The sequence below is a fragment of the Schistocerca americana genome, chromosome 3, assembly GCF_021461395.2.
Source record: "Schistocerca americana isolate TAMUIC-IGC-003095 chromosome 3, iqSchAmer2.1, whole genome shotgun sequence".
Taxonomy (NCBI): domain Eukaryota; kingdom Metazoa; phylum Arthropoda; class Insecta; order Orthoptera; family Acrididae; genus Schistocerca; species Schistocerca americana.
In genome coordinates this window covers 364,848,648-364,873,487 of record NC_060121.1, presented here as the reverse complement: position 1 = coordinate 364,873,487, position 24,840 = coordinate 364,848,648, and the positions used below count along the sequence as shown (strand labels likewise).

General features: G+C 40.2%; 1 protein-coding gene across 1 annotated transcript in view; it reads left to right on the top strand.

Moving 5' to 3' along the window:
- Positions 1-349: 349 nt before the first annotated feature.
- Positions 350-24,840, top strand: part of LOC124606708 — a 45,780-nt gene continuing 21,289 nt past the window's right edge. Inside the window, exons 1-2 of the mRNA XM_047138738.1 lie at positions 350-580; positions 24,248-24,493. Coding sequence (XP_046994694.1) covers positions 24,253-24,493 — 241 coding nt within the window. The 5' untranslated portion in view covers positions 350-580; positions 24,248-24,252. The remainder of the gene's footprint in view (positions 581-24,247; positions 24,494-24,840) is intronic.

The following is a 24,840-nucleotide window of genomic DNA, read 5'->3' as shown; positions in this document are numbered from 1 at the left end:
ATTGCCTCTGGTCACCCTAGTCACATCTCATTACCGCCATCGAGTGATAGTTTGTGGAAACTTAGGTGGCCCTCGCAGATAAGGGAATCATTGTGTGCGGGTGGCTGGTTTGTCGCCAAGCTGGAGGGCGGTAGCTGCGGGCGACTTTGGTTGCAGCGACAGTGTCGCGTATGTCCTCCCACCGTTAGCACGCCGCATGGAGCCTGCGTGCTGCCGCCGCCGCTGCCTCAGGTAAAGGCGCGCGGCCGTTCTGTGCTTTGTGTGGACACTGTACCTACAGGTAGAGGGGCAGCGCTCCCCCACCCACTGCCTCTGCCGCTCGCGTGCACAGGAATCCAGTCGACGTGGTGCTACGTGCGAGAGAGGGCTAGGCGCTCTCGTTCCTAGCGAATACTGGGATGTGCCTGTGCGCGGGTGTTTCTCGAGTGCGCGAGTGGATCAGGAGAGCGTAAACGTGTGCCGGATGCCAGGGCGACGAACTCGGGCCAGAGCGGACAACTGCTGCCAGGCCTCTAAATCAGAACAGTTAATCGGCGACCTGCTTTCCACATAGACCAGACGCTCCTACAGGAACACGCAGGTACGTGTACCGTTGCTTCCTTTGCGCGGTTCGTTGATGGAAGTGTACATCAACTGTCACGCAAAGTTACTACTGTTTGTCGCGGAATGGCCACAGCCGCCGGGACTTCAACGCACGGACAGGAGACGACGCATTGAGTCATCGTGCGTCACTCATTTGCGTAGGCAGCGTCCTTTCGCTGTTTGCACTATGAATCTTCCGTCGTTCTCTCTTTTTATTGCTCATTGGAACGCCTACACTCCGGGCAATACTTGTACGTGTACCAACCATCATAGCAAAAATTACTTGTGGGCGTCTGTTACGTGCGGTGGAAGACTGACTAGCAAATGAAAGCGTAATGCAACCTTTTGAGAATGGATTAAACAGTTTTTAATAAAATATATCCAGGCAACTGATGATGAAACCTCGTTGACGAAACGCGTTTTACGAATTTCGGCAGACGAACGATTCAGTGGTTCGAAGAAGAGGCTACATTCGCTTGACACATTTAGGAACTAGGGGAAGTTTCCCATTTCGTCAGTCACTCGGAGATGAGAGACTTACGAGACTCGTGTGCGTTCAGATTCTAGGTACGGGCTGAACTCTTCATGCTAAAAATAAATCTGATAATACAGTATCCTCAAACGTCAAAAATTGGTTGCTACGTTCCTTAAGACTCCAAATTCATAAGTAGCCCTACACTCCTATGAAACGACACGGATAAAATCGCGACATATATTTTCCGACAGCTCAGTTTTGTGCCTATGGTTGTGGACAATAGTATTATGTTTGTGACAAACAGCTGGGAAAATAAACAAATCTCGCAAATGTGCCACTTTTTTTTACCTACAATTACTACTCGAATCAACTGCATTATGGTTTCCTCCGTTTCTTGATGTGCATGTTTCCAATGACATGCCAGATTACACGGGGATACCAAGAGTTACGTAAAAAAAAGAACAAAAAACATCAACGTGCAATAGAATTAAAGTGAGGCAATGTCAGCATGAACATCATCACCTTGCCTTATAAATCATGACACTTCTTCTTTAACGACATCGTCGTAGACGGGACGTTAAACCCTTATATTTCTGTTACACCATCCTTCTCGCTCTCAAATTTAGAGGTACCAGCTATGGAATACAGATGGTGGTGACATAAACAGTTATCATGACATTTCGTGAGCCAACGATGACAAGCAGCTGGCCTTGTTGGGAAGCATTCAGGAAGCCGTAGAGGTCATGTGGTCCGCAGAAGGTGGTTTACATGAGCTGACGATTAAGCGTTTAACATATTTCATCGGTACATAACGTTTGCAAGATACGGGAGGCTATCAGATGTGAAACAAGCCGCTGGCCGGTTCATGGTAATATTTGCAAAACATGCGAAATAGAACTATATGTTAACGGCTCAGACCAGCTCCGAATATCAAGAGATACATTTTCTACCGTTTTAGAGTGAAAAAAAAGTGTCTGTAAAACAGGAGCGTAAAAAGTTGGTTCAGGGAAATCTAACGGGAAAAAAAAACTATTACCGGTACCAACGTCTTTCAGTTAGCTCAACACCATGTAGAATTTGCTGAAATTCAGCAGATTCGCATTGAACGACGTAAACTAATGAAGTATTCTTGTAGGAACCTTGAAAGGAAGGGTGATCTTGACTTTACAGAAAAAGTTATGTCAGATCTCTTCAATGAGCGCTTTACTGAACTGCTCGCTCGAATCCGTAGCCACAAACAGAATGTATAAATATTCATGAAATTATTTGGGACCGTATACAAATCAAAGACAAGATGATACAAACGTAAGGGATGTTAATAAAAACTGAATAATTAGGCGAAGGCTCTTAATTAAAGGCAAGTGAACATTTTAATGTCCAGATACGACTTTTTGTCCTAGTAATATGTCTCACAAACTTTGTAACACTGTTTGACATCCATTGAACGTTTTGTCACTGATCCGATTTTTATTCAGACGTAAACTGGGGAACATGTATTCCTGACCCTGGTGGTCAAATGATGTACCCTATGATAAGCAGATTCGAACTAATGGTTGTAGTAGGAAGATGACATAGCAAGTATTTCTGCACTATGCGAATCATTCTGCTGTTTGAACCCAAATGAGAAGCCACGGAGAGGATTTCTGACAACTGTGGGATCTCACTAATACCTGCAGCACTAAAATTATCACCCAGGCCGTAGGAGACTACTTCAGTTTGCACACCGCTGTTGAAAAGCAGGCTTTAGTTTCCCAGTGCCATCGTGCATTAATGGAAATCGGCAGGTAGAACTTTAGCTACAGCAAAAAGGTTACTGTTATTCCTTCTCCATGAGGAATGATTGAATCCGCTACATCTTATGACATATATACTGAAGAACCAAAATATTATTACCACCTGGTTAACACCACGTTCGTTTACCTGTGAAAAGCAATACAGCATCAATTCTGCGTGACGTAGGTTCGACAAGTCCTGGGTATGTTTACAGTAGTGCATGAAGCACCAGATGTCTACACACAGGTGACGCCATTCCCGAAATTATGTGCCGGTGGTTTCTGGGCGCGCAGCTGGCGACTGATGCCCTCCCAGATGTGAATCATTGGATTTAAATGAAGCAAATTTGATGGTCAAGACAGCAACGTGAGTTCACTACATGTTTTTCGAAACACTGTAGCAAGATTCTGGCCTTGTAACAAGGACAGTTATCCTGCTGAAAGGTGCCATCGCCAATAGTGAACAGACAAAGTATGAAGGGATGTGCACAGTCTGTAAAATGTTCGTGTAGTCCACAGCTGTCATGTTGCTTCGATTACTACCACAGGCTCCATGGAAGCCTAGGAGAATGTTGCTCATAGCATATTACAGCTCCCTGCGACCTGCATCCGTAGCGAGATGTATATTTCGAATTCACTCTCAAATGATTGAAATCTAATGTATAACTATAATGGCTATTTTGCTGCAATAAATCGTTTATATTTCGACCAGCCCTTTACCTAGATGACAGCCTTTATCTGGACATAACTATCGCCCAAAGCAAAACCAAATGTAATTCGTCCAAATAGGCAACAAATTTCCATTGATCCATGGATCAATTTCAGTGATCCCGTGTCCACTGCAGTCATAACTGACAGTGTCACTGGGTCAACTTGGGAACACATAGGGTCATCTGATATGGAGCCCGATATTCATCAGTGTACATTTAACAATGTGGACTGTAACACTTATCCCTACACCAGCACTGTACTTAGCTGTGAGGTTTGCCACAGATCAATGCCTTTCCTGCTTTACAGAATGTGCAAATCTCTGACTGCACTCTGTGATCAGGCATGAATGTTCAACACTTTGTTGCTACTACAATTATTTTCTATAGATGCAAGCAAACAGCTGACCAGCTTTGTTGTTTCCGAGTGCTGGGCAGTAACAATCTGCTGTTTCTCATAGCAGCTTATGTCAGTGCATTTCCTTATTTGCAGTCTGTATCATTGCTAGAATTATTGCCCATTCATATCTGCTTTGCTTATATACTTTTCTTACCATGTCATGTGCACATGTGCATTCAGTCTCACAGTGGTGAGTGATTACATTGTTTTAGCTCACAAATGTGAAACATGTCACAAAGTAACAAGGAACTTGCCAGCTGTTTTTATGAGAGGGGTCCAAAAGAAGACCCTATCACTGAACTGTTCACCACAATATCTCACACTCTGTCCTACTACCCCATTCATAAAAATCCTACTCCTAATATACCATTTTCTGCTGCTGTTGATATTACTCTATACTCATCTGACCAGAAATCCTTGTCTTCTTTCCATTTCACATCACTGACATTCACTATAAATATAATGAGCCTTAGCATTTCTATTTTCAGGTTTTCTAGATTCCCTACCACATTCAGAAGTCTGGCATTCTGTGCTCTGACTCATATAATGTTATCCTTTTGTTGATTATTCAGTCTTCTACACATAGTCACCTCCTGCATCCTCATGCCATTGAGCATTGCTGATTTTTCCACCTCCTGTGATTGCTCTTGTTAGATGTGTCCATTCCTCTTTAACCAGACTGCCTACTGAGCTCTTCATCAGTGCAGTGTCTATAGCCTGAGAGAACTTTAAGCATATCTCTTCTTTCCTTAGTGCTTCCATATCCCACTTCACTGTGCATTGGTTCTTCCTGATTAGTCTCTTATTATGCCTATTCTTCATCATCACCAAATTGTGATCCAACAGTGAGCCTATATCTGCCCCTGGGTACACCTTACAATGCAATATCTGATTTCAGAATCTCTGCCTGACCATGGTGTAATCTAACTGAAATCTTCGTGTATCTCCTAGCCTTTTCCAAGTATACCTCTTCCTTTTGTGATTCTTGAACAGAGTATTAACTATTATTAGCTGAAATTACAGAACTCAATTAGTGTTACTCCTCTCTCATTCCTACTACCAAGCCTATATTCTCCTGCAACCCTTTTTTCTACTCCGTCCTCTGTAACCACATTCCAATCCTCTGTCACTATTAGATTTTTGTCTCCCTTTATGTACCGAATTACCCATATACTGTTTTCATCTCTTCATATTTTGCTTGTGACCTCGCCATCTATACCTGAATTATTGTCAGCGTTAGTTTGGTGTTTACTCTAATGCGAACAACCCTGTCACTGAACTGTTCACAGTATCTCACACTCTGTCCTACTCCCCTATTCATAAAAATCCTACCCCAATATACCATTTTCTGCTGCTGTTGATATTATCCAATACTCATCTGACCAGAAATCCTTGTCTTCTTTCCATTTCACGCCACTGACATTCACTGTAAATATATTGAGCCTTAGCATTTCCATTTTCAGCTTTTCTAGCTTCCCTACCACGTTCAAACATGCGGCATTCCATGACCTGACTCATAGAATATCCTTTTGTTGTTATTCAGAGTAACCTCCCCCTTGTCAGCCTCTCCTGGAGATCTGAATGGAGGACTAGTCCAAAATCTTTTGCCAATGGAGAGATCATCATGACACTTTTTCAGCTACAGTCCACTTGTCCTATGGATACACATTATGTGTTTTTAATGCAGTGCTGCATCCTCATGCTATTTCCCATTGTTGATTCTTCCACCTTTTATGGGCAGTTTCCCACCCCAAGGAAAAGAGAGTGACCTGCACCTCTGTCCACTCATCTGCCCTGTTTGACAAGGCCATTAGCAGTATAAAGGTAATTTCTTATGCCAGGTGTCTTTGAGTAGCACAAAGGAGGCCACTGAGTGCAATGTCCCCATCTGACAGATAGATCACCATCAACTGAGTCTCACAAACTCACCTCATGAGACACTACAGAGAGGTTTGGAGCTCCACTCAGTGCACTGGTGCAGAGATTGGCGACCAGAAACTTCATGTCACCACCACCCCTTCCCTTGCTGGCCAAATACTGGGAGTGAAAATTTCACACCACAAGGATTTGATCTGGCATATCTTCAGTTACAAAAGTCAGTTTGAGCTTTATTATACAAGAAACAAACAAAAAGTGAGGTAAATGAAGTGGAGTTTGTAGATAACAGCCTTGGGAGAAACGATAGCTCATTGAAATTATTGATCACCAATTTCAGTTATTACTTCCTCATAGTAGCAGAAAATATTGAATATCATTGTAAACAATGGAATCTGGATGCATTAGATTTACTCCAGCAATGGACTGTTTCCTTCCTACAGCCCCAAGGAATGGTAGAACTATCCTTGACCTTTGTAATCAGTCAATTACTAAGTGCAAATTTCTTGATAAACTTAAATACACAGTAACAAGTTTGCACATCAAAACTGAAATAACTGAAATATGACACCACCTCCAATTAAGGAGCTATTTAATTCCTTGACTTTTTTTAAGTTTGAGAAGTGGATCAAAAGCAAACTTGATAAATATTCTCGCTCTGGCTTCCATGAGGGACTGTCTCCGCAAAAAATATATGATCATACAAATGAAGCCCCAACATCTAGACCTAAAAAATAACCCTCTTGATGTAACCTGCATTCTTGTAAAGGCCATTCATTGTGTACCACTATGTTTTACCTGGGCAACTAAAATTTTATGGTATTCGTGCCATCTGTTTTGAATTAATGCAGTCTTACTTTCATATCATAGCAGAGGGACACATTGATGACAAATATCTAATTTTTATAGCACATTGTAAGCAAAAACTATAAATCCATTCAGGAAGTCTGAAGCTCCTCAGAGAAATATCTGAGAAAACGGGTAGAGATGACAGTGTGCATATAACATGTTTGCTGCGAAGTCTCATATGAGATGTGAAGGAGGCTCTGTAGGTAGCTATTGAGAGCACAGTGTGTCAATTGCAAATTGAACATAGTGTTGGCATGAATGACACCTGTCATCTGGATTTTTACAAACCAGATGCTATGCTTATGAAGTGAAAGCATGGTTTGCAATTTGTAGCATTGATCACAGAGTTGGTTGCACTCCTCTGGTTTCGAACCAAATAGAGGGCGTAAATCTGACGCTCAAGTGATTCTGCAATGATCCTGGATACAGGTTTTTTAAATTCCAGTATCAAATGAAAAATTGTGCAGCCACTCTTAACAGGATAATTAAGCACTATGGAAAGGAAGTGACTCCTCAAGTGGAAAAGAACAGTTTATGTTACAGAATCTCCTCTATACGTGACACACTCAGAGAGAAGTAGATTAGCCACATTAAGTGCAGGGTTTTGCCCTTTCAGGGTAGAAAGAGAATAGAAGCTTTCGAAATGTGGTACTACAGAAGAATGCTGAAGATAACGTGGGTAGATCACGTAACTAATGAGGAGGTACTGAATAGGATTGGGGAAGAGAAGTTTGTGGCACAACTTGACTAGAAGAAGGGATCGGTTGGTAGGACATGTTTTGAGGCATCAAGGGATCACAAATTTAGCATTGGAGGGCAGCATGGAGGGTAAAAATCGTAGAGGGAGACCAAGAGATGAATGCACTAAGCAGATTCAGAAGGATGTAGGTTGCAGTAGGTACTGGGAGATGAAGAAGCTTGCACATGATAGAGTAGCATGGAGAGCTGCATCAAACCAGTCTCAGGACTGAAGACCACAACAACAACAACAGGGTAGAAAGAGAAAAAGCTAAAATGGTATTACTTAACTATAAGAGCAACAATGACATGGTCCCAGAATTAGTCTCCTATATTAACTGTAATAATAAGTATAATAACATCATACCACTGGAAACAGAACACTGCCTTCACATTGAAATGAAGAGCAGCAAAATTATAATTTCTGTCTGGAATATACCTCACAAATGTCGACTGGATGCCAGTGTTGGCAGATTATTACTGCTCTAAAAACTTTGTGAGACTATTACAGATTGTGAATATAAAATAATCTGAGCCACACATTCCTACCATTAAAATGGTAAGGATGTGGGGATCCAGCACTGGTAAGCAACTGAGCCCACACTCAGTAGAAAATGTTTACAACTTATTTCACTCCAACAAACTACATAAGGCACACACTGGTAACCTGAGCTTCCTTAATTATTAAGTAAATCACTCATAAGGTAATTATTGACCTGTTTTAAAGTGCCAAAAAATAAATCAGATACTATCAAAATCAAAATAGTTTAAAAGTGCCAGTAAGTCAAATAGACAATTAGACATTGTGAGACTCAAAATAGTCCTAAAGGTGCTGATAAGTAAAACAGACAATATAAACATCAGAAAAACTTTCCTTTAAAAGGGCCTCTGTGCCTAAAATTAAATTCCAATAACAAGAGTTGAATTACATCCGACAACTAATTTACAGTTACAAGTGGGGGACCAATAACTTACAAAGGATACCAAGGAATCATCCTGAAAAACTTAATTCAGATGCTGTTATAGGCATATTTACATTTGGCACAGGTCTCAACTGGGTGTCCCACAAGATACAAATAGGTACAATAAAACAATTAGGTTTTAGAGCTCTAAAACAGAAAGAAAGCAGTATTACTGCACATGTCACAACATCTTAAAAGAAATACATATAATTTAAGAGAAGATATCAGAGTTACATCTTTTCCACCACTCAGGAGCATACATCAAATGAAAAAACAAGCTGAAGTTTGTCATAAGCTCCCACCCAGGGGTGCAGTATTTACAGGGCACAAATTACTATTAGCACTCTCTTTTCAGTCTTAAAATAAAAGCAACACACAAATTTAGCATACTGTACCACAATGCTTGGCACCTGACTTTGAAATATCAAACAGAGAACTAATCATCGCTTACAGGTAAATGATGGAACAGCTGATCATGCTCAAACACTGTCAAATTTTACAAACACAATCAGTATGTTCACTTGCTTACGCAGAACTGAGCACCATTACAATGTAACTAAGCCAATGGAATATCAACATGAATGTCCATCAAATGCTGGTAGTTATTGTTTGTAATGGTTTCACAGCAGTTACACCTTGATGATCTACCATTCTGACTGGAGCAGAACCTGGCTCCAGCACATATAAATGTTCTACCAGCAATAGGAAGCCGTGATGAAACCAAAGGGTTTATATGTGACTACCATTCACATAGCTGGCTCGAAGCTGAAAAACCCACTGCCTTTCCAAGTTGGCAACCATTTCTAAGTGTGGGCAAAGTTGATGTGTAGTCCACTCTGAGAAGATTTCTGTGACCAGCGTCCTACCAAAAACCCATCTTCTGCCCCACACTTGTACACCATGCTAAAACCGGCGCATGCAAAAGAAATGCCCTCTTGCGATACACAAAGGGAACTTCCCATTCTAGAGGTGATGCATTGATGCCAGATTACATGATATCAGTGTGAATGTAACAGAAACAGTCATTATCATAAAATGCAGGGTGCTTCATGTAAGGTACACATGTTGTCTCCAGCACTGCGCAAGTACCAACACCTCTCCTCCCAGGCTCTGATCACTGCATGATGCTTCCACCCATTATGCTGATATCAGTTAACAGTGCATGTTGTAGCTAATTTATTATGCAACTGAGTATACATTGCTTTTCTTTTTTGCTGTGTATAGTTTCTGTTCACTGTGGTGTACATGAAGGATCAACAATTTTTATTTGTGCTGAAGTATGCAAGAACAGAGTCTGAAGCAGTTTACTGGCTTGCCCTCATACTAAATGAGTCAGTGTGTTTCCAGTTATTATACTACTGCATAGATTGCTACTTACCATAAACATGTGAAGCTACAGACAGGCACAATTAAAATAGACACATATGTAAATATCAATTAATTGTGCCTGTCTGCAACTTGACATGTCTTCTTTACTATGAATAGCAATCTGTCTTTTCCTACATTGTTGATATTCCTACCTAGAGTTTCCATTGTTTGATATACTATTGTAGATATTGATTAATAAGGATATTTTAAGAGACTGGATCCGTGATGTTTTTTTTTTTTTTTTTTAAAAAAAAGCGCTTTCAAACCAAGAATAAACCAGATGAATTAAGAGTGTGAGAACATTTTTGTGCCATTTAGCAGTTCAAACTGGCTTGACAGGAACAGCTTTGTACAACTTCAAACTGAAACCTTACAAAGTAATAGCAGGGCAACAACTGAGCAATTCAGATACTGTTACTTTATGTCATTACTGCCATTGATTATTGTGCTCTGTGTGTGATGATCCTGAAATGCTCTTTTATTCAGATGAAGCAGGATATGTGAGCTTGCAGAACAGTTGAAGTTGGAGTTCTGAAAATCCTCACCTGTCACATCAAGAGCTTCTGCATGATGTGGAGAAGGAGTGTGGTATGCAATTAGTGCAAAACAAATTATTTAAGCAATCTTTTTCCACCAAACATAACTGCTGATGTGTATTTGAACAAGGTAATGCCAAATTTCAGGCATTGTCTCTCATCACAGACAACACAGTGACTGACAGTCTTAGGTCAATGACCAAGGGCAGTAGCATTGGCATAGAATTGTAAGCACTAACTGACAAGCAACATTAAGTGAAATAACCACAGAAATCAATGTGGGACATATCCATTAGCATAGTGTGATGAAATCTGTGAATGACTGACACAAGTGCCTTTGCTAACAGCACACTGCCTGCATCACCTCTCCTGGGCTTATGACCAAATCAGTTGGACCCTAGATGATTGGAAAACTGTGGCCTGGTCAGATGAGTCCCAGTTTCAGTTGATAAGAACTGAGGAAGTTTTCGAGTATGGTGCAGACCCTAAGAAGCTGTCCAACCCAGGCTGTCAATGAGGTACTGTGTGAGCTGGTTGTCTCCTCATAAAGGAGTGGACTGTGTTTACATTGGATGGAATTGATCCTCTGGTCCAACTGAACTGATCATTGACTGGAAATGGTTATGAAATTACAATGAAATCCAGATCATTAGCTTCTTATAGGCACTGATAAATATCAACAGGGATAGTTGAAAATGTGTGCCACGACCGGAACTCGAACCCAGGATTTCCTCCATTCGAGTTCCAGTCGGAGCGCACATTTTCAACTGTCCGCATTGATACTTGTCAATGCCTGTAAGCAACTAATGATCTGGATTTCATTGTAATTTCATTCTTCGAGAGCTTCAAGGTCACCAATGGTATATCTGTTCTTTCGGACATGTCCAAAAGTACAGATACCATCTTCATATAGATAAGGCTTATTGGCTAATGATCTTCTTCAGTGCAGATGTACTCACATTGCTCAAACTCTTACGGGAATTGGTACACTGACTGCCACTAGTAATGAGTATAGTGGGCAGGGGCACTACAAATGTACTGTGTGGAGAGTAAGTTGGAAATGTGGGTCTCACGGGGAGTGTGCCAGAGATACATCCCTGCAGCCGCACTATCCTCTGTGTCCTTGCTAGCTCAGTCGGATAGAGCATCTGTCTTGTAAGCAGGAGATCCCGGGTTCAAGTCCTGGTTTGAGTACACATTTTCAACTGTTCCTGTTGATATTTATCAATGGCTGTGAGCAGCTAATGGTCTGCATTTCATTGTAATTTCATTCTTTGAGAGCTGCAAGATCACCAACGGTATCTGTTCTTTCAGACATCTCTGAAAGAACAGATACAATCTTCATATGGAAATGGTTATGTTCGGCTACCTGGAGACCATTTACAGCCATTCATTTTTATGGGTGACAATGTGCCATGTCACTAGCCCACAATTGTTGTAATTCGTTTGAAGAACATTCTGGACAATTCAAGTGAATGATTTGGCCACCCTGATCAATTGACATGAATTGAACATTTACGGGACATAATCAAGGGATCAGTTCATGAACAGAATCCTGCACCTGCAACACTCTTACTGGTTATAGAGGTAGCATGGCTCAATATTTCTTTAGGGGGCTTCCAACAATGAGTTGATTCTATGCCACATTAAGTTGCTGCATCATGCCAGGTCCAAAACAATATTAGGAGGTATTCCATGACTTTGGTCCTTTCAGTGAATTGTAATATTTATTCAGAGACTTACAGTTAATGAAAAGATGCAGTTACTTCATGCAGGACACAGTCACTATTTCAGTGACAGTATTGTTAGGTGTTTTTGATGGTAACATAGTTGACTTTGTCATCCCTCACACCAATCTAAATCCCCATGATTTTTATCTTTAGGGGAATGGTAAATTGTAAGGTGTATGAAACAATCCACATATACTTAAGGAGCTAGAAGACAGAACTCGGTTTGTAGTTTCAAGAATTTTGGCAACTGAAATTCAGCAAGTGTTTGACATTTTTTTTTTACAAAAGATGCTGGGCTGCTCTTGTTGCAGAAGGACATCATTTTGACCAAATAAAGTTAAGCTTAATGTAATCACATTGCATCTTAGTTTATGCTCAGTTAGGCAGAATAGCCTTTCCCTCATGCGATGTCTGCCAAGGGACCTAACTGGCACACATCCTGCAAGAACTAGGAATATGTGCTTGTATCATATGTGAAACATCCTGCCTTTAAGAGTATTTGGCTGAAAAGAGTTCAAAGTGGAACAAACACAAAAAACAGGCATGGAAAAACATCCCAAACTGAGATTCACAGGAAGAAGTCTACAAAGGATATGCCTTACAAAAACCTCATTGGACTGGGTTTTGAGTACAGCCCATCAGTCTAGGATCTTTACCACATAATATTAATAAAGGATGTAGAGAGGATACAATGGAAAGCAAAGTGCTTTTTAACACCAATTTGTGTAGTAAGTGCAAGAGCATCATGGGGATGCTCTTCAGTTCCATGGGAAGAAACTAAAAGAGAGGCATTGTGCAGCACAACAGAAGGATTTGTTTTATAATTCTGGATGCACTATTTCCAAGAAGAGTCAAACAACATGAAATCTGAAGTCTTGGTCATATTTTAATTTATTTCAACAGATAAGTTATTTTGGGTTCTTAGTCACCAGCACATCTTCAAAGTCAGTGACATAGAGGACACATGATAGTAAAGTAAATTGTTTAACAATATGTTTGATACCTAAACAGCAAAACAACTTTAACTAACTCTAAGAGTAATACCTTCCTTCACTTCTCAATTTCTTAATTTTGTGTTATTAAGTGTAATCACTGCTGCAGTAGTTTATCTTTACTAATTTAATTCTTATTTTGGCCCTATGGTATTGATTGTCTGTTGCTATTATGCACAATAGAATCAAAGCAACATTATTTGATGTGAAGCATCATGTTACTTCCTCCGACACACATCTCATGAAATGACCATGACAGTATCCAATAGCCTTGACCCGTGGAATACACCAGTTCTTGTGACATCACTGAAATTAAGCAACATCAGGCATGGACAGTACTTGGATAAGTAACTGCTTGGGTATGCCACATGCTGTTGGCTGCTTCCCCATAGCCTTTACAGCAAAAGGGATGAGAATTGGTGATGTAAAGTCCCTGATCACCAGTCTTTGTGCAATCTCCTGAATTAAATTCCAAACCTCTTTCCAGTGTCTCATGAAGTGAGGCCGTGTTACACTGTTGATGATGATCCATCTGTCAAATGTGGGTGTTAAACTTGGCAGCCCTCTTTGTGCTATTTGAGATGAGAAGGCTATGTGCCAGCACCAGGTTTCATCCTCTTTCTCCTCTCATCGTCCAACTCAAAGACAACACTACCGACACTACACTAAACACACACACACACACACATACACACACACACACACACACACACACACACACACACACATTACAGTCACCTACAGTTACCAGATACAATTAAACTTATAATTCTCATACTTCTTGAAGGAAACATGCAATTGTGCAAGAAGGATAGGAAAAAAACTTTCTGATTAGGTGGCTGAAGCTGCCTTTTGGGTCTCCCAGCCAACAATGTCATATGACTTTAATTTTTACCATCATAGTATATAAGGGAAATTTGTTCTTATACAGGGACTTTGTAATTCTGTCAGAGACAGCAAAGACTTGGAAGTGCAAGTGAATGGAATGGACAATCTTGAAATTAGGGTGCAAGTTGAAAATCAACAAGAGTAAAATGAGGGTAATGGAATGTAATCAAATTAAATCAGGCAATGCTGAGAGAAGTGTATTAGGAAATGAGATACTAAATGTAGTAGTTGAGTTTTGGTATTTAGGCAGTAAAGCAACTTATGATGGCAGAAGTAGAGAAATTTTTTAGCATTGGATACAAACATAAGTGTTCACAAGTCTTCGCTGAATGTGTTTGTCTGGAATGTAGCCTTAAACAAGAGTGATATGCTGCTGATAAGTAGTTCTAACAAGAAGAAAAGAAAAGCTTCTTCAATGTTTTACTACAGAAGAATGCTGAAAATTAGATGGGTAGATTATGTAACTAATGAGAAGGTATTGATTAGAACTTGGTACAAAAGGAAGTTGACGCATAACTTGACTAAAAGAAGGAATGGTGGATATGACACATTCTGAGGCATCAAGGAATCATCAGTTTAGTATTGAAGTGCAGTGTAGGTGAAAAACTTGCACCAGGTGACCAAGAGACTAGTACAGTACTTGTAAAAAGTTTCATATGGATGTGGGCTGCAGCATTTAATTAAGGGATGAAAAGGCTTGCACAGGATAGAGTATCATGGAGAGCTGCATCAAACCAGTCTTCAGCCTGAAAACCGCTACAACAACACAGAGATTCACCAAAAGGAAAGGAGAGAAATGATTGTGGTACTTGTTAAGTCCTCAGGTAACAGACATGACAGAAATAACAAAACAAATAATTGTTCATAAGCTTCAGTGATTACTTCTTCAGAGTGTAAACAGCCATTTCATCAATTAATAAATATACAAATACAAAAACTTTAGATTTATTACAGTAGACATTATTTTTCTTTGCAGATGGGCTTCAGGTTCAATACTGCAGCTATTAAAAAAATACAAAAGTTTTTCAGCACCTTAGAAGTGGTAATTTTTTCTGGTTATGGTGATGGTGTTACCAGAAGAGTATTTATCACTGAGTAGATTTGATAAAATCATTCTGAAGGAAAATTCCATGTTGAAATATCAAGAATATTTATTATGAAAGGATAGATTGCTACTCACCTTAAAGATGACACATTGAATTGCAGACAGGCATAATGAAACAACTGTTCACATGAAGCTTTCTGCCAAAGCATTCTTCACACAGTCACACTAGCAAGCACATCTCACAGATACAGGATTGGCATGTGAGAGTGAAGTACACTAACTTGTGTGAATGTATGTGTGTTTCCTTTCTGAAGAAGGCTCTGGCAGAATGTGTAGTCTTTTCATTGTGGCCGTCTGCAACTCAGCGTGTCATCTTTATGGTGAATAGAAACCCATCATTATCAAAATATTGTTAAAATCATCATGAGGTATCTTTGTAGTCTATCAGTGATTTAATGCAGATTTCCTGATAGGCTTAAATGTGCAATAGTTACTCCATCTGTAAAAATCAAAATTCATCTTTATTTCAAGACATATTTCACTTCTTTCCAAAATTTTTGAGAATGCAGCCAACAGAATTCTGATGATTATGATGTTGCTGGCTGCTGTGCTTGTTGAGGTAGCCATGGGGCTCTGGGAAATATTTGGAAGGTGTTCTGAACTGAAGGGAACTACATTATATATAACTGTAGGGGGATGGAACTGTTTTCTCCAAACCTGAGCACAGTGCTGCAATCAGCAGTACTGTCACTACACTGGGTATGCACAATGCTTTCTGTAACATAAGAGGAACTAGAAAAGGTCATTAATTAGCCAACCATTTTTGGTTACAACTTTGTTTCTGTTAGGGAACAGCACTGAGCATTTAGTTGTACAAGGGTTGAACCTATGAGAATGTCCATCACTGATAAATTAGCCAAGCATTTTGCAGCTACCAGGCTGCCTGTCTAAGAACCCTAAATATTTAAAAAGGAACTTCTCAAATTACTCTAAGTTCAGAAAATCAAGGAGTTGATTGTGAAACCCCACGGCTAAAATAAGGCAGGCCCTATGGAACATGGTCCTATGGTTCGTTGCCTCTTCTGTGTTTCATAGATGGCCTTCCCAGTGTGAGTTCTGAATATCTGTCTCTCCTTTTACACATTCTTCAACCAACACCTCTTTCCTTCCTAAGGAAAGGATATGCATGTTAAGAAAGCTAGGAATTGGTTTTTCTGCTTTTAGTGTTTCTGCCAGTAGTATTAAGAATTTCAGATCCTGAGAGTAAGCAATGTTCAGCCACTCTGTCTTCTTGTAATTTAACAGTTTTCTTAATTGAATTTTCCATTTGGTACAGCTGATGTGAGCAGAGGTATTTTTGGAATCACCTGAGAGGTAAAATTCACAAAATCTGGGAAGGTAGCTTGTTCAGTTAGAAGAAGCAGATGAAGCATATTTCAGAGTAGATGTTGATGTTCTGGAGAATGGAGCAAAGGCTATCCATGTCATGAATCGACATCAGAAAGATGTCATGAATGTATCTAAACCAAACAAGGGTTTAGATGTCAAGTGGGGAAGAAGGGAATTCTCTAGGTGATCTACAAACAAGTTAGCATACAATGGTGCTAGGTCAGTTCTATACATTCGTTTGTATATTTGGCACACAAAGAAGAAGTAATTATGGATCATAATATGGTTGGGGGAAAAAAAAATGAGGAAGAGTAAGGTAGGTTTGGTATCATCAGGACATTAAGTAAGGTAATGTTCCATTTTAAGTGAATTTGTATGTTAATGGAAAATTATAGTTGGAATACAAAAAATCAAATGAAGAGAGCTAATTACTTATATCTCAAAGAAGTATTCTCAAACTTCAGGGCATCCCCCTTAATAATGTAAAGCCTATGTGCCACAGAAATTTATCCTTTCAGTGTATATTATCTTTCTTTGTTTCATTAAATCTATTATTCAAATATAAAAACAGCAGTTTTGCAGAAATAATAACTTTTTATTTTCCCTTTTCCTCTTTTTCTCACACAAGTAAAACCTTTTGTGTTTGTGAGATGGAGACATTATTTTCTAATTATCATTTATGCTGTCAAGAAATTATACATCTATAGAAAGTACAGCACTGTTTTTGACGTCCTTTTTTCTGATAGAAGTCTGAGTATACAGGATATTCCATTTGAAACCAAACAATATAAAAGTGTGGATGGAATAATGACAATATTAGAAAATGATGGAATGCTACTCTCCATATAGTGGAGATGTTGGGTCACAGACAGGCACAACAAAAAGACTGATGAAGTATACAAAAAACACACACACATATGACCACTGTCTCTGGCTGCCAAGACTAGACTGGAAGCAACTGCACATGATGGGAGAAGCAATCTTTTTGCCACCAACCCTCCTAGTCAGACACAATCCAAAACCAATGATGAACACTGTGTGACTCAGTTACTCCTTCATCCAACTGTGATCCCCCCTCCCCACTGCCCCCATATGAACCGCTGTTGACTTCTCAGAATTTCTTAATCTCACACCTTACCCCACCATCATTCCCCAAAACCTCAACAAGTAAGCTAACCTTACATCCTCTGGAAGAACCACAATCCACCACCTAAAAACTGATCTCGACCTCATAATCCTACCTGCTGACAAAGGCTCCAACACCAGGGTTTTGAACTGCACCGATTACCTGGCAGAAGGACCCAGCTAGCTGCCAGATTTGTCCAGCTATAAATCCTGCCACCCCATTCCAGAAATCCAACAAGATCTCCAATCTCTCCTCAGATCCTTAGGCCCATCTCAGAACCTCTCTCCCAAGTCTGTCTCTCTCCTATCTACCACACACCGCATCCCTACTTTCTACATGCCTCCTAAAGTCAATAAACCCAACCACTCAGGACACCCAATTGTGGTCAGTTACTTTGACCTCACTGCAAGCCAACACGTTCAGCCTATTACCTACAACCTATCCTCCTACATAAAAGACACCAGCCGTATCCTCCTTGAATGCCCCACAGCACAGTTCCTGTTTTTTTACTACACAGTGCCCTGCTAATCACTAATGATACCACCTCCCTTTATGATAACATCCCTAATGTCCATGGCCTTACCTATATCAAACACTGCAAACACTACTTTTCCCAATGCCTGATGGATTCCAAGCCTACGACTTCCTTCCTGATCACCATGACCAACTACACTGTGGTGAAAAAAGTCATGGGATACTTCCTACCATCATGTTGAATGTCCTTCTCCCTTGCAAAATGCAACAACTTGTTGTGGCATGGACTCAACAAGTAGTTGGAAGTCCCCTGTAGAAATACCGAGCCATGCTGCCTCTATAGACATGCATAATTGTGAAAACTATGTCACCCGTGGTCTAGGGGTAGTGTCTTTGATTCATAATCAAAACGTCTTTGGTCCCGGGTTCCATCCCCCCCACTGCCTAAATTTCGATAAATAAGCAGCATTGGTGGCCGAAGACTTCCAGCATAAAAAGTCAGCCTCATTCTGCCAACGGCCTTGTCAAAGAGGGCGGAGGAGCGGATAGAGGTTCAGGGCACTCTCTTGTCCTAGGGGTGGGAAATTGCCCCTAAAGGCAGAACAATCAGCAATGATCAATGACATGAGGATGCAGAAGGCAATGGAAACCACTGCATTAAAGACACGTAACGTGTATCCACAGGACATGTGGCCTGTAATTAAAGAAGTGTCATGATGATCTCTCCATTGGCAAAAGATTCCGGAATAGTCCCCCATTCAGATCTCTGGGAGGGGACTGCCAAGGGGGAGGTTACCATGAGAAAAAGATTGAATAATCAATGAAAGGATAAAGTTCTACGAGTCGGGGCATGGAATGTCAGAAGCTTGAACGTGGTAGGGAAACTAGAAAATCTGAAAAGGGAAATGCAAAGGCTCAATCTAGATATAGTAGGGGTCAGTGAAGTGAAGTGGAAGGAAGGCAAGGATTTCTGGTCAGATGAGTATCGGGTAATATCAACAGCAGCAGAAAATGGTATAACAGGTGTAGGATTCATTATGAATAGGAAGGTAGGGCAGAGGGTGTGTTACTGTGAACTGTTCAGTGACCGGGTTGTTCTAATCAGAATCGACAGCAGACCAACACCGACAACGATAGTTCAGGTATACATGCTGACGTCGCAAGCTGAAGATGAACAGATAGAGAAAGTATATGAGGATATTGAAAGGGTAATACAGTATGTAAAGGGGGACAAAAATCTAATAGTCATGGGCGACTGGAATGCAGTTGTAGGGGAAGGAGAATATGGGCTTGGGACGAGGAATGAAAGAGGAGAAAGACTAACTGAGTTCTGTAACAAGTTTCAGCTAGTAATAGCGAATACCCTGTTCAAGAATCACAAGAGGAGGAGGTATACTTGGAAAAGGCGGGGAGATACGGGAAGATTTCAGTTAAATTACATCATGGTCAGACAGAGATTCCGAAATCAGATACTGGATTGTAAGGCGTACCCAGGAGCAGATATAGACTCAGATCACAATATAGTAGTGATGAAGAGTAGGCTGAAGTTCAAGACATTAGTCAGGAAGAATCAATACGCAAAGAAGTGGGATACGGAAATACTAAGGAATGATGAGATACGTTTGAAGTTCTCTAACGCTATAGATACAGCAATAAGGAATAGCGCAGTAGGCAGTACAGTTGAAGAGGAATGGACATCTCAAAAAGGGCCATCACAGAAGTTGGAAAGGAAAACATAGGTACAAAGAAGGTAGCTGCGAAGAAACCATGGGTAACAGAAGAAATACTTCAGTTTATTGATGAAAGGAGGAAGTACAAGCATGTTCCGGGAAAATCAGGAATACAGAAATACAAGTCGCTGAGGAATGAAATAAATAGGAAGTGCAGGGAAGCTAAGATGAAATGGCTGCAGGAAAATTGTGAAGACATCGAAAAAGATATGATTGTTGGAAGGACAGACTCAGCATACAGGAAAGTCAAAACAACCTTTGGTGACATTAAAAGCAACGATGGTAACATTAAGAGTGCAACGGGAATTCCACTGTTAAATGCAGAGGAGAGAGCAGATAGGTGGAAAGAATACATTGAAAGCCTCTATGAGGGTGAAGATTTGTCTGATATGATAGAAGAAGAAACAGGAGTCGATTTAGAAGAGATAGGGGATCCAGTATTAGAATCGGAATTTAAAAGAGCTTTGGAGGACTTACGGTCAAATAAGGCAGAAGGGACAGATAACATTCCATCAGAATTTCTAAAATCATTGGGGGAAGTGGCAACAAAACGACTATTCACGTTGGTGTGTAGAATATATCAGTCTGGCGACATACCATCTGACTTTCGGAAAAGCATCATCCACACAATTCCGAAGACGGCAAGAGCTGACAAGTGCGAGAATTATCGCACAATCAGCTTAACAGCTCATGCATCGAAGCTGCTTACAAGAATAATATACAGAAGAATGGAAAAGAAAATTGAGAATGCGCTAGGTGACGATCAGTTTGGCTTTAGGAAAAGTAAAGGGATGAGAGAGGCAATTCTGACGTTACGGCTAATAATGGAAGCAAGGCTAAAGAAAAATCAAGACACTTTCATAGGATTTGTTGACCTGGAAAAAGCGTTTGACAATATAAAATGGTGCAAGTTGTTCAAGATTCTAAAAAAAGTAGGTGTAAGCTATAGGGAGAGACGGGTCATATACAATATGTACAACAACCAAGAGGGAATAATAAGAGTGGACGATCAAGAACGAAGTGCTCGTATTAAGAAGGGTGTAAGACAAGGCTGCAGCCTTTTGCCCCTACTCTTCAATCTGTACATCGAGGAAGCAATGATGGAAATAAAAGAAAGGTTCAGGAGTGGAATTAAAATACAAGGTGAAAGGATATCAATGATACGATTCGCTGATGACATTGCTATCCTGAGTGAAAGTGAAGAAGAACTAAATGACCTGCTGAACGGAATGAACAGTCTAATGGGTATACAGTATGGTTTGAGAGTAAATCAGAGAAAGATGAAGGTAATGAGAAGTAGTAGAAATGAGAACAGCGAGAAACTTAACATCAGAATTGATGGTCACGAAGTCAATGAAGTTAAGGAATTCTGCTACCTAGACAGTAAAATAACAAATGATGGACGAAGCAAGGAGGACATCAAAAGCAGACTCGCTATGGCAAAAAAGGCATTTCTGGCCAAGAGAAGTCTACTAATATCAAATACCGGCATTAATTTGAGGAAGAAATTTCTGAGGATGTACGTCTGGAGTACAGCATTGTATGGTAGTGAAACATGGACTGTGGCAAAACCGGAACAGAAGAGAATCGAAGCATTTGAGATGTGGTGCTATAGACAAATGTTGAAAATTAGGTGGACTGATAAGGTAAGGAATGAGGAGGTTCTACGCAGAATCGGAGGGGAAAGGAATATGTGGAAAACACTGATAAGGAGAAGGGACAGGATGATAGGACATCTGCTAAGACATGAGGGAATGACTTCCATGGTACTAGAGGGAGCTGTAGAGGGCAAAAACTGTAGAGGAAGACAGAGATTGGAATACGTCAAGCAAATAATTGAGGATGTAGGTTGCAAGTGCTACTCTGAGATGAAGAGGTTAGCACAGGAAAGGAATTCGCGGCGGGCCGCATCAAACCAGTCAGTAGACTGATAACAAAAAAAAAAAAATTGTGAAAGTGTTGCTGGTGCAGTCTTCTTCTTCTTCTTCTTCTTCTTCTTCTTCTTCTTCTTCTTTTTTTTTTTTTTTTTTTTTTTTTTTTTTTTTTTTTTTTTTTTCGCAAACTGATCTCTTGATTATGTCCCATAAATGTGATTGATTCATGTTGCATGATCTGGGTCACCAGATAATAATTTGCTCAAACTGTCCAGAATGTTCTTCAAACCAACTGTGAACAGTTGTTGGTCTGTGACATGGTGCACTGTCATCCATAAAAATCCCATCATTGTCTGGTATCATGAAATCCATGAATGGCTGCAAATGGTCTCCAAGGAGCTGAACATACCAATTTTCAGTCAATGACCCAGTCCATTTCATGTAAACACAGCCCACACCATTATCGAGCCACCACCAGCTAGCACAATGTTTTGCTGACAACCTGTGACTATGGCTTCATGGAGTCTGTGCCACACTCGCACCCTATGATTAGCTCTTATCAACTAAACTCAGGACTCATATGACCAGGCCACAGTTTTCCAGTCATCTAGGGGCCCACTGGTATGGTCTACAAAACGTCACTGCTCTTGGTCATTAAGTGAAGACGGTTGGCCACTGTGTCATCCATAGTGAGGGGTAATGCCTGAAATCTGGTATTCTCAGCACGTTCTTGACACTATGTATCTCTGAATACTGAATTCTGAAATGATTTCCAAAATGGGATTTCCAAAATGGAATGTCCCATGCATATAGCTCCAACTACCATTCCACATTTGAAGTCTGTTAATTCCTATCATGTGGCCATGAGCACGTGAATAACCTAAGTACAAATGACACTGCCCTTTTGTAACATGTGAAAGTAGTCATGTAATCTACAACCTAAGCTGCAGCCACTGTGCTGTGTTCTATGTGGACATGACAACCAACAAGCTGTCTGTCTGCATGAATGGCCACTGACAAATGGTGCTCAAAAAACTGCTGGAGCACCCAGTTGCCGAGCACACTGCCCAACATGGTGTTCTGAGCTTCAATGACTGCTTCACAGCCTGTGCCATCTGGATCCTTCCTGAACTGCACAGGCAGGAATTCCCATACCCCCCCTGACCTCAACCTTCATTAGACACCCATCCATCCCCTTTCCTGTTACCACTCCAGCACTACACAGCCTTCTATTCCACCAATCAACCCACAGTATTTTTATTTCTCTTCCTCCCCCCCCCCCCCCCCCCCATCCAGCATCTGTATAACCTCCCAGGTGCATCTAGCTGCCCTACTCTATCCTCACCACAACCCCCATGCTCCCACAGGCAGTACTTTACTGTCTGCCATCCATACCCTACAATACTTCCCCCTCCCCACCCTGGCCTCCTCCTTACTTCCACCATACAAACTGCCTCTCTCAAACTGCACACTTGCTTGCAGTAAGGTCTCAGTGGCCAGAGACAGTGGTCTTTTGTGTGTGTGAGTTTTGTTTGTGTATATGCCCCCCCTTCCCTCCCCCCCCCCTCTCTCTCTCTCTCTCTCTCTCTCTCTCTCTGTGTGTGTGTGTGTGTGTGTGTGTGTGTGTGTGTGTGTGTGTGTGTGTGTGTATGTTGTCCACTTCAGAAGAAGGCCTTTTGACCAAAAGCTTACTTGTGTGGCAATCTCTTTGTTGTGACTATCTGCAAATCAACATCTCCACTATAAGGATGTCCCATTTAGTACACAGTGCTGGTACCAGAAGTCATGAACTCATTCACTTACTGGAGTTCACAGTAAACAAATGGAAATATGATTAAGAAAACATTGTTGCTCTTACTGTCCTGCTAACAAATACTCTCCATTGTCAGACAATTGACAATAAACAAATAGAAACACAATTATGAAAACTTTATTGTAGTTACTGTTTTCCACAGATGAGTTACATTTTCACCTTCCTTTCATTAGTGTATGTTGTACTCACACCACCCTTCAACAGAAGACAGTTGACTGAAGGACTGGTGCATGGGTTACTTGCACATCTGCTAGTACAGGAGAGTCAAAGTCAATTTTGTTTTACATTTTTTTGTAATGTGATGTTTACATGTTATAGTGTGATACATTATTCAACAGATGTTGAGGAGAAGAAATATATTACTGAATAAAAAATATAGAGTGTCATTTAAAAAAGATGTACTGCCGTTCATATTTTCATAATGAACAAAGTTACAGGAAAGACAATCATGTTCATTAATATCTCCCAATAACAAAACATTTACTTGATACATTTTTTATGTTTGTTTCTGGACAAAAGATATTTGGGATCATTAAGTTACATGGGTCACACTGTACATCATATCGTCATAATCATCTTATGTTTATTCATACATGTTCATAGATTTCTCAATTGAGCTAACAGCATTCTTGTAACAGTTTATGAAATATAATTATTAATTTAAAACAGCAACTCAGCCATAGGCAATGGTATAATCAATGTTTTTATTATTCAGTTACTGTTGTTCTTACATATAACCTGCAACCTGGAAACCATTGAAAGCTACATTCAACTGTTATCATTATAATTTTTATCCACAGTACATTAAGATTTTAGTGTTATCATGTACATAGTTTATTGCACCATTCTTAATCCAGTGGTAACCCCAAATAATGTAGGCAATTTATTAAACCTAATTTCTATTTTCTTTCCTTTTTTACAGAAATCATGCTCCAGAAAGCAATTCTGTGGCCTGCCTGCTTTTTTCTGCATGTGTGTATTACACACATTGAAGTAAGTGATGCACTTCCTCAGTATGGTGTTGGAGTTAAACCATGTGGTGAGATTAAGTGCAGTTTGTTTGAATTTTGTGCTGCTAACCATTCTCCCCACTGTCGGGAATGTTCCGAGGTATGTGCAGAAAAAGGACCTGCAACGGACCATCAAACATGCAGTGAGAAATGTCAAGGTAAACAATTATTTACCATAATACTGAGCATTCAACTGTACCTATTAAATTTTGCTTCATAAGTTTTCAGCTATCTTGCTTTTTAATAACCTGTGACAATACTTATACAACAATACTTATGCATGGAGAAGTAGCAAAGTGAGAACACAGTTTTGGAAAAGAGTTTCACACAGAATGTGCTGATATTGTATGAAAAAATACTCTTCTGATCAGTAAAGGGTTATAGGAGGTATTTGTAGAACACTATTAAATCTTGCATTGACTTGATAGGAACACTCTAGAGCTATTTTGCAATCATTCAGTGACTGAAGGAATATTTCCTGACCATTTTAGAATCATTCAAATAA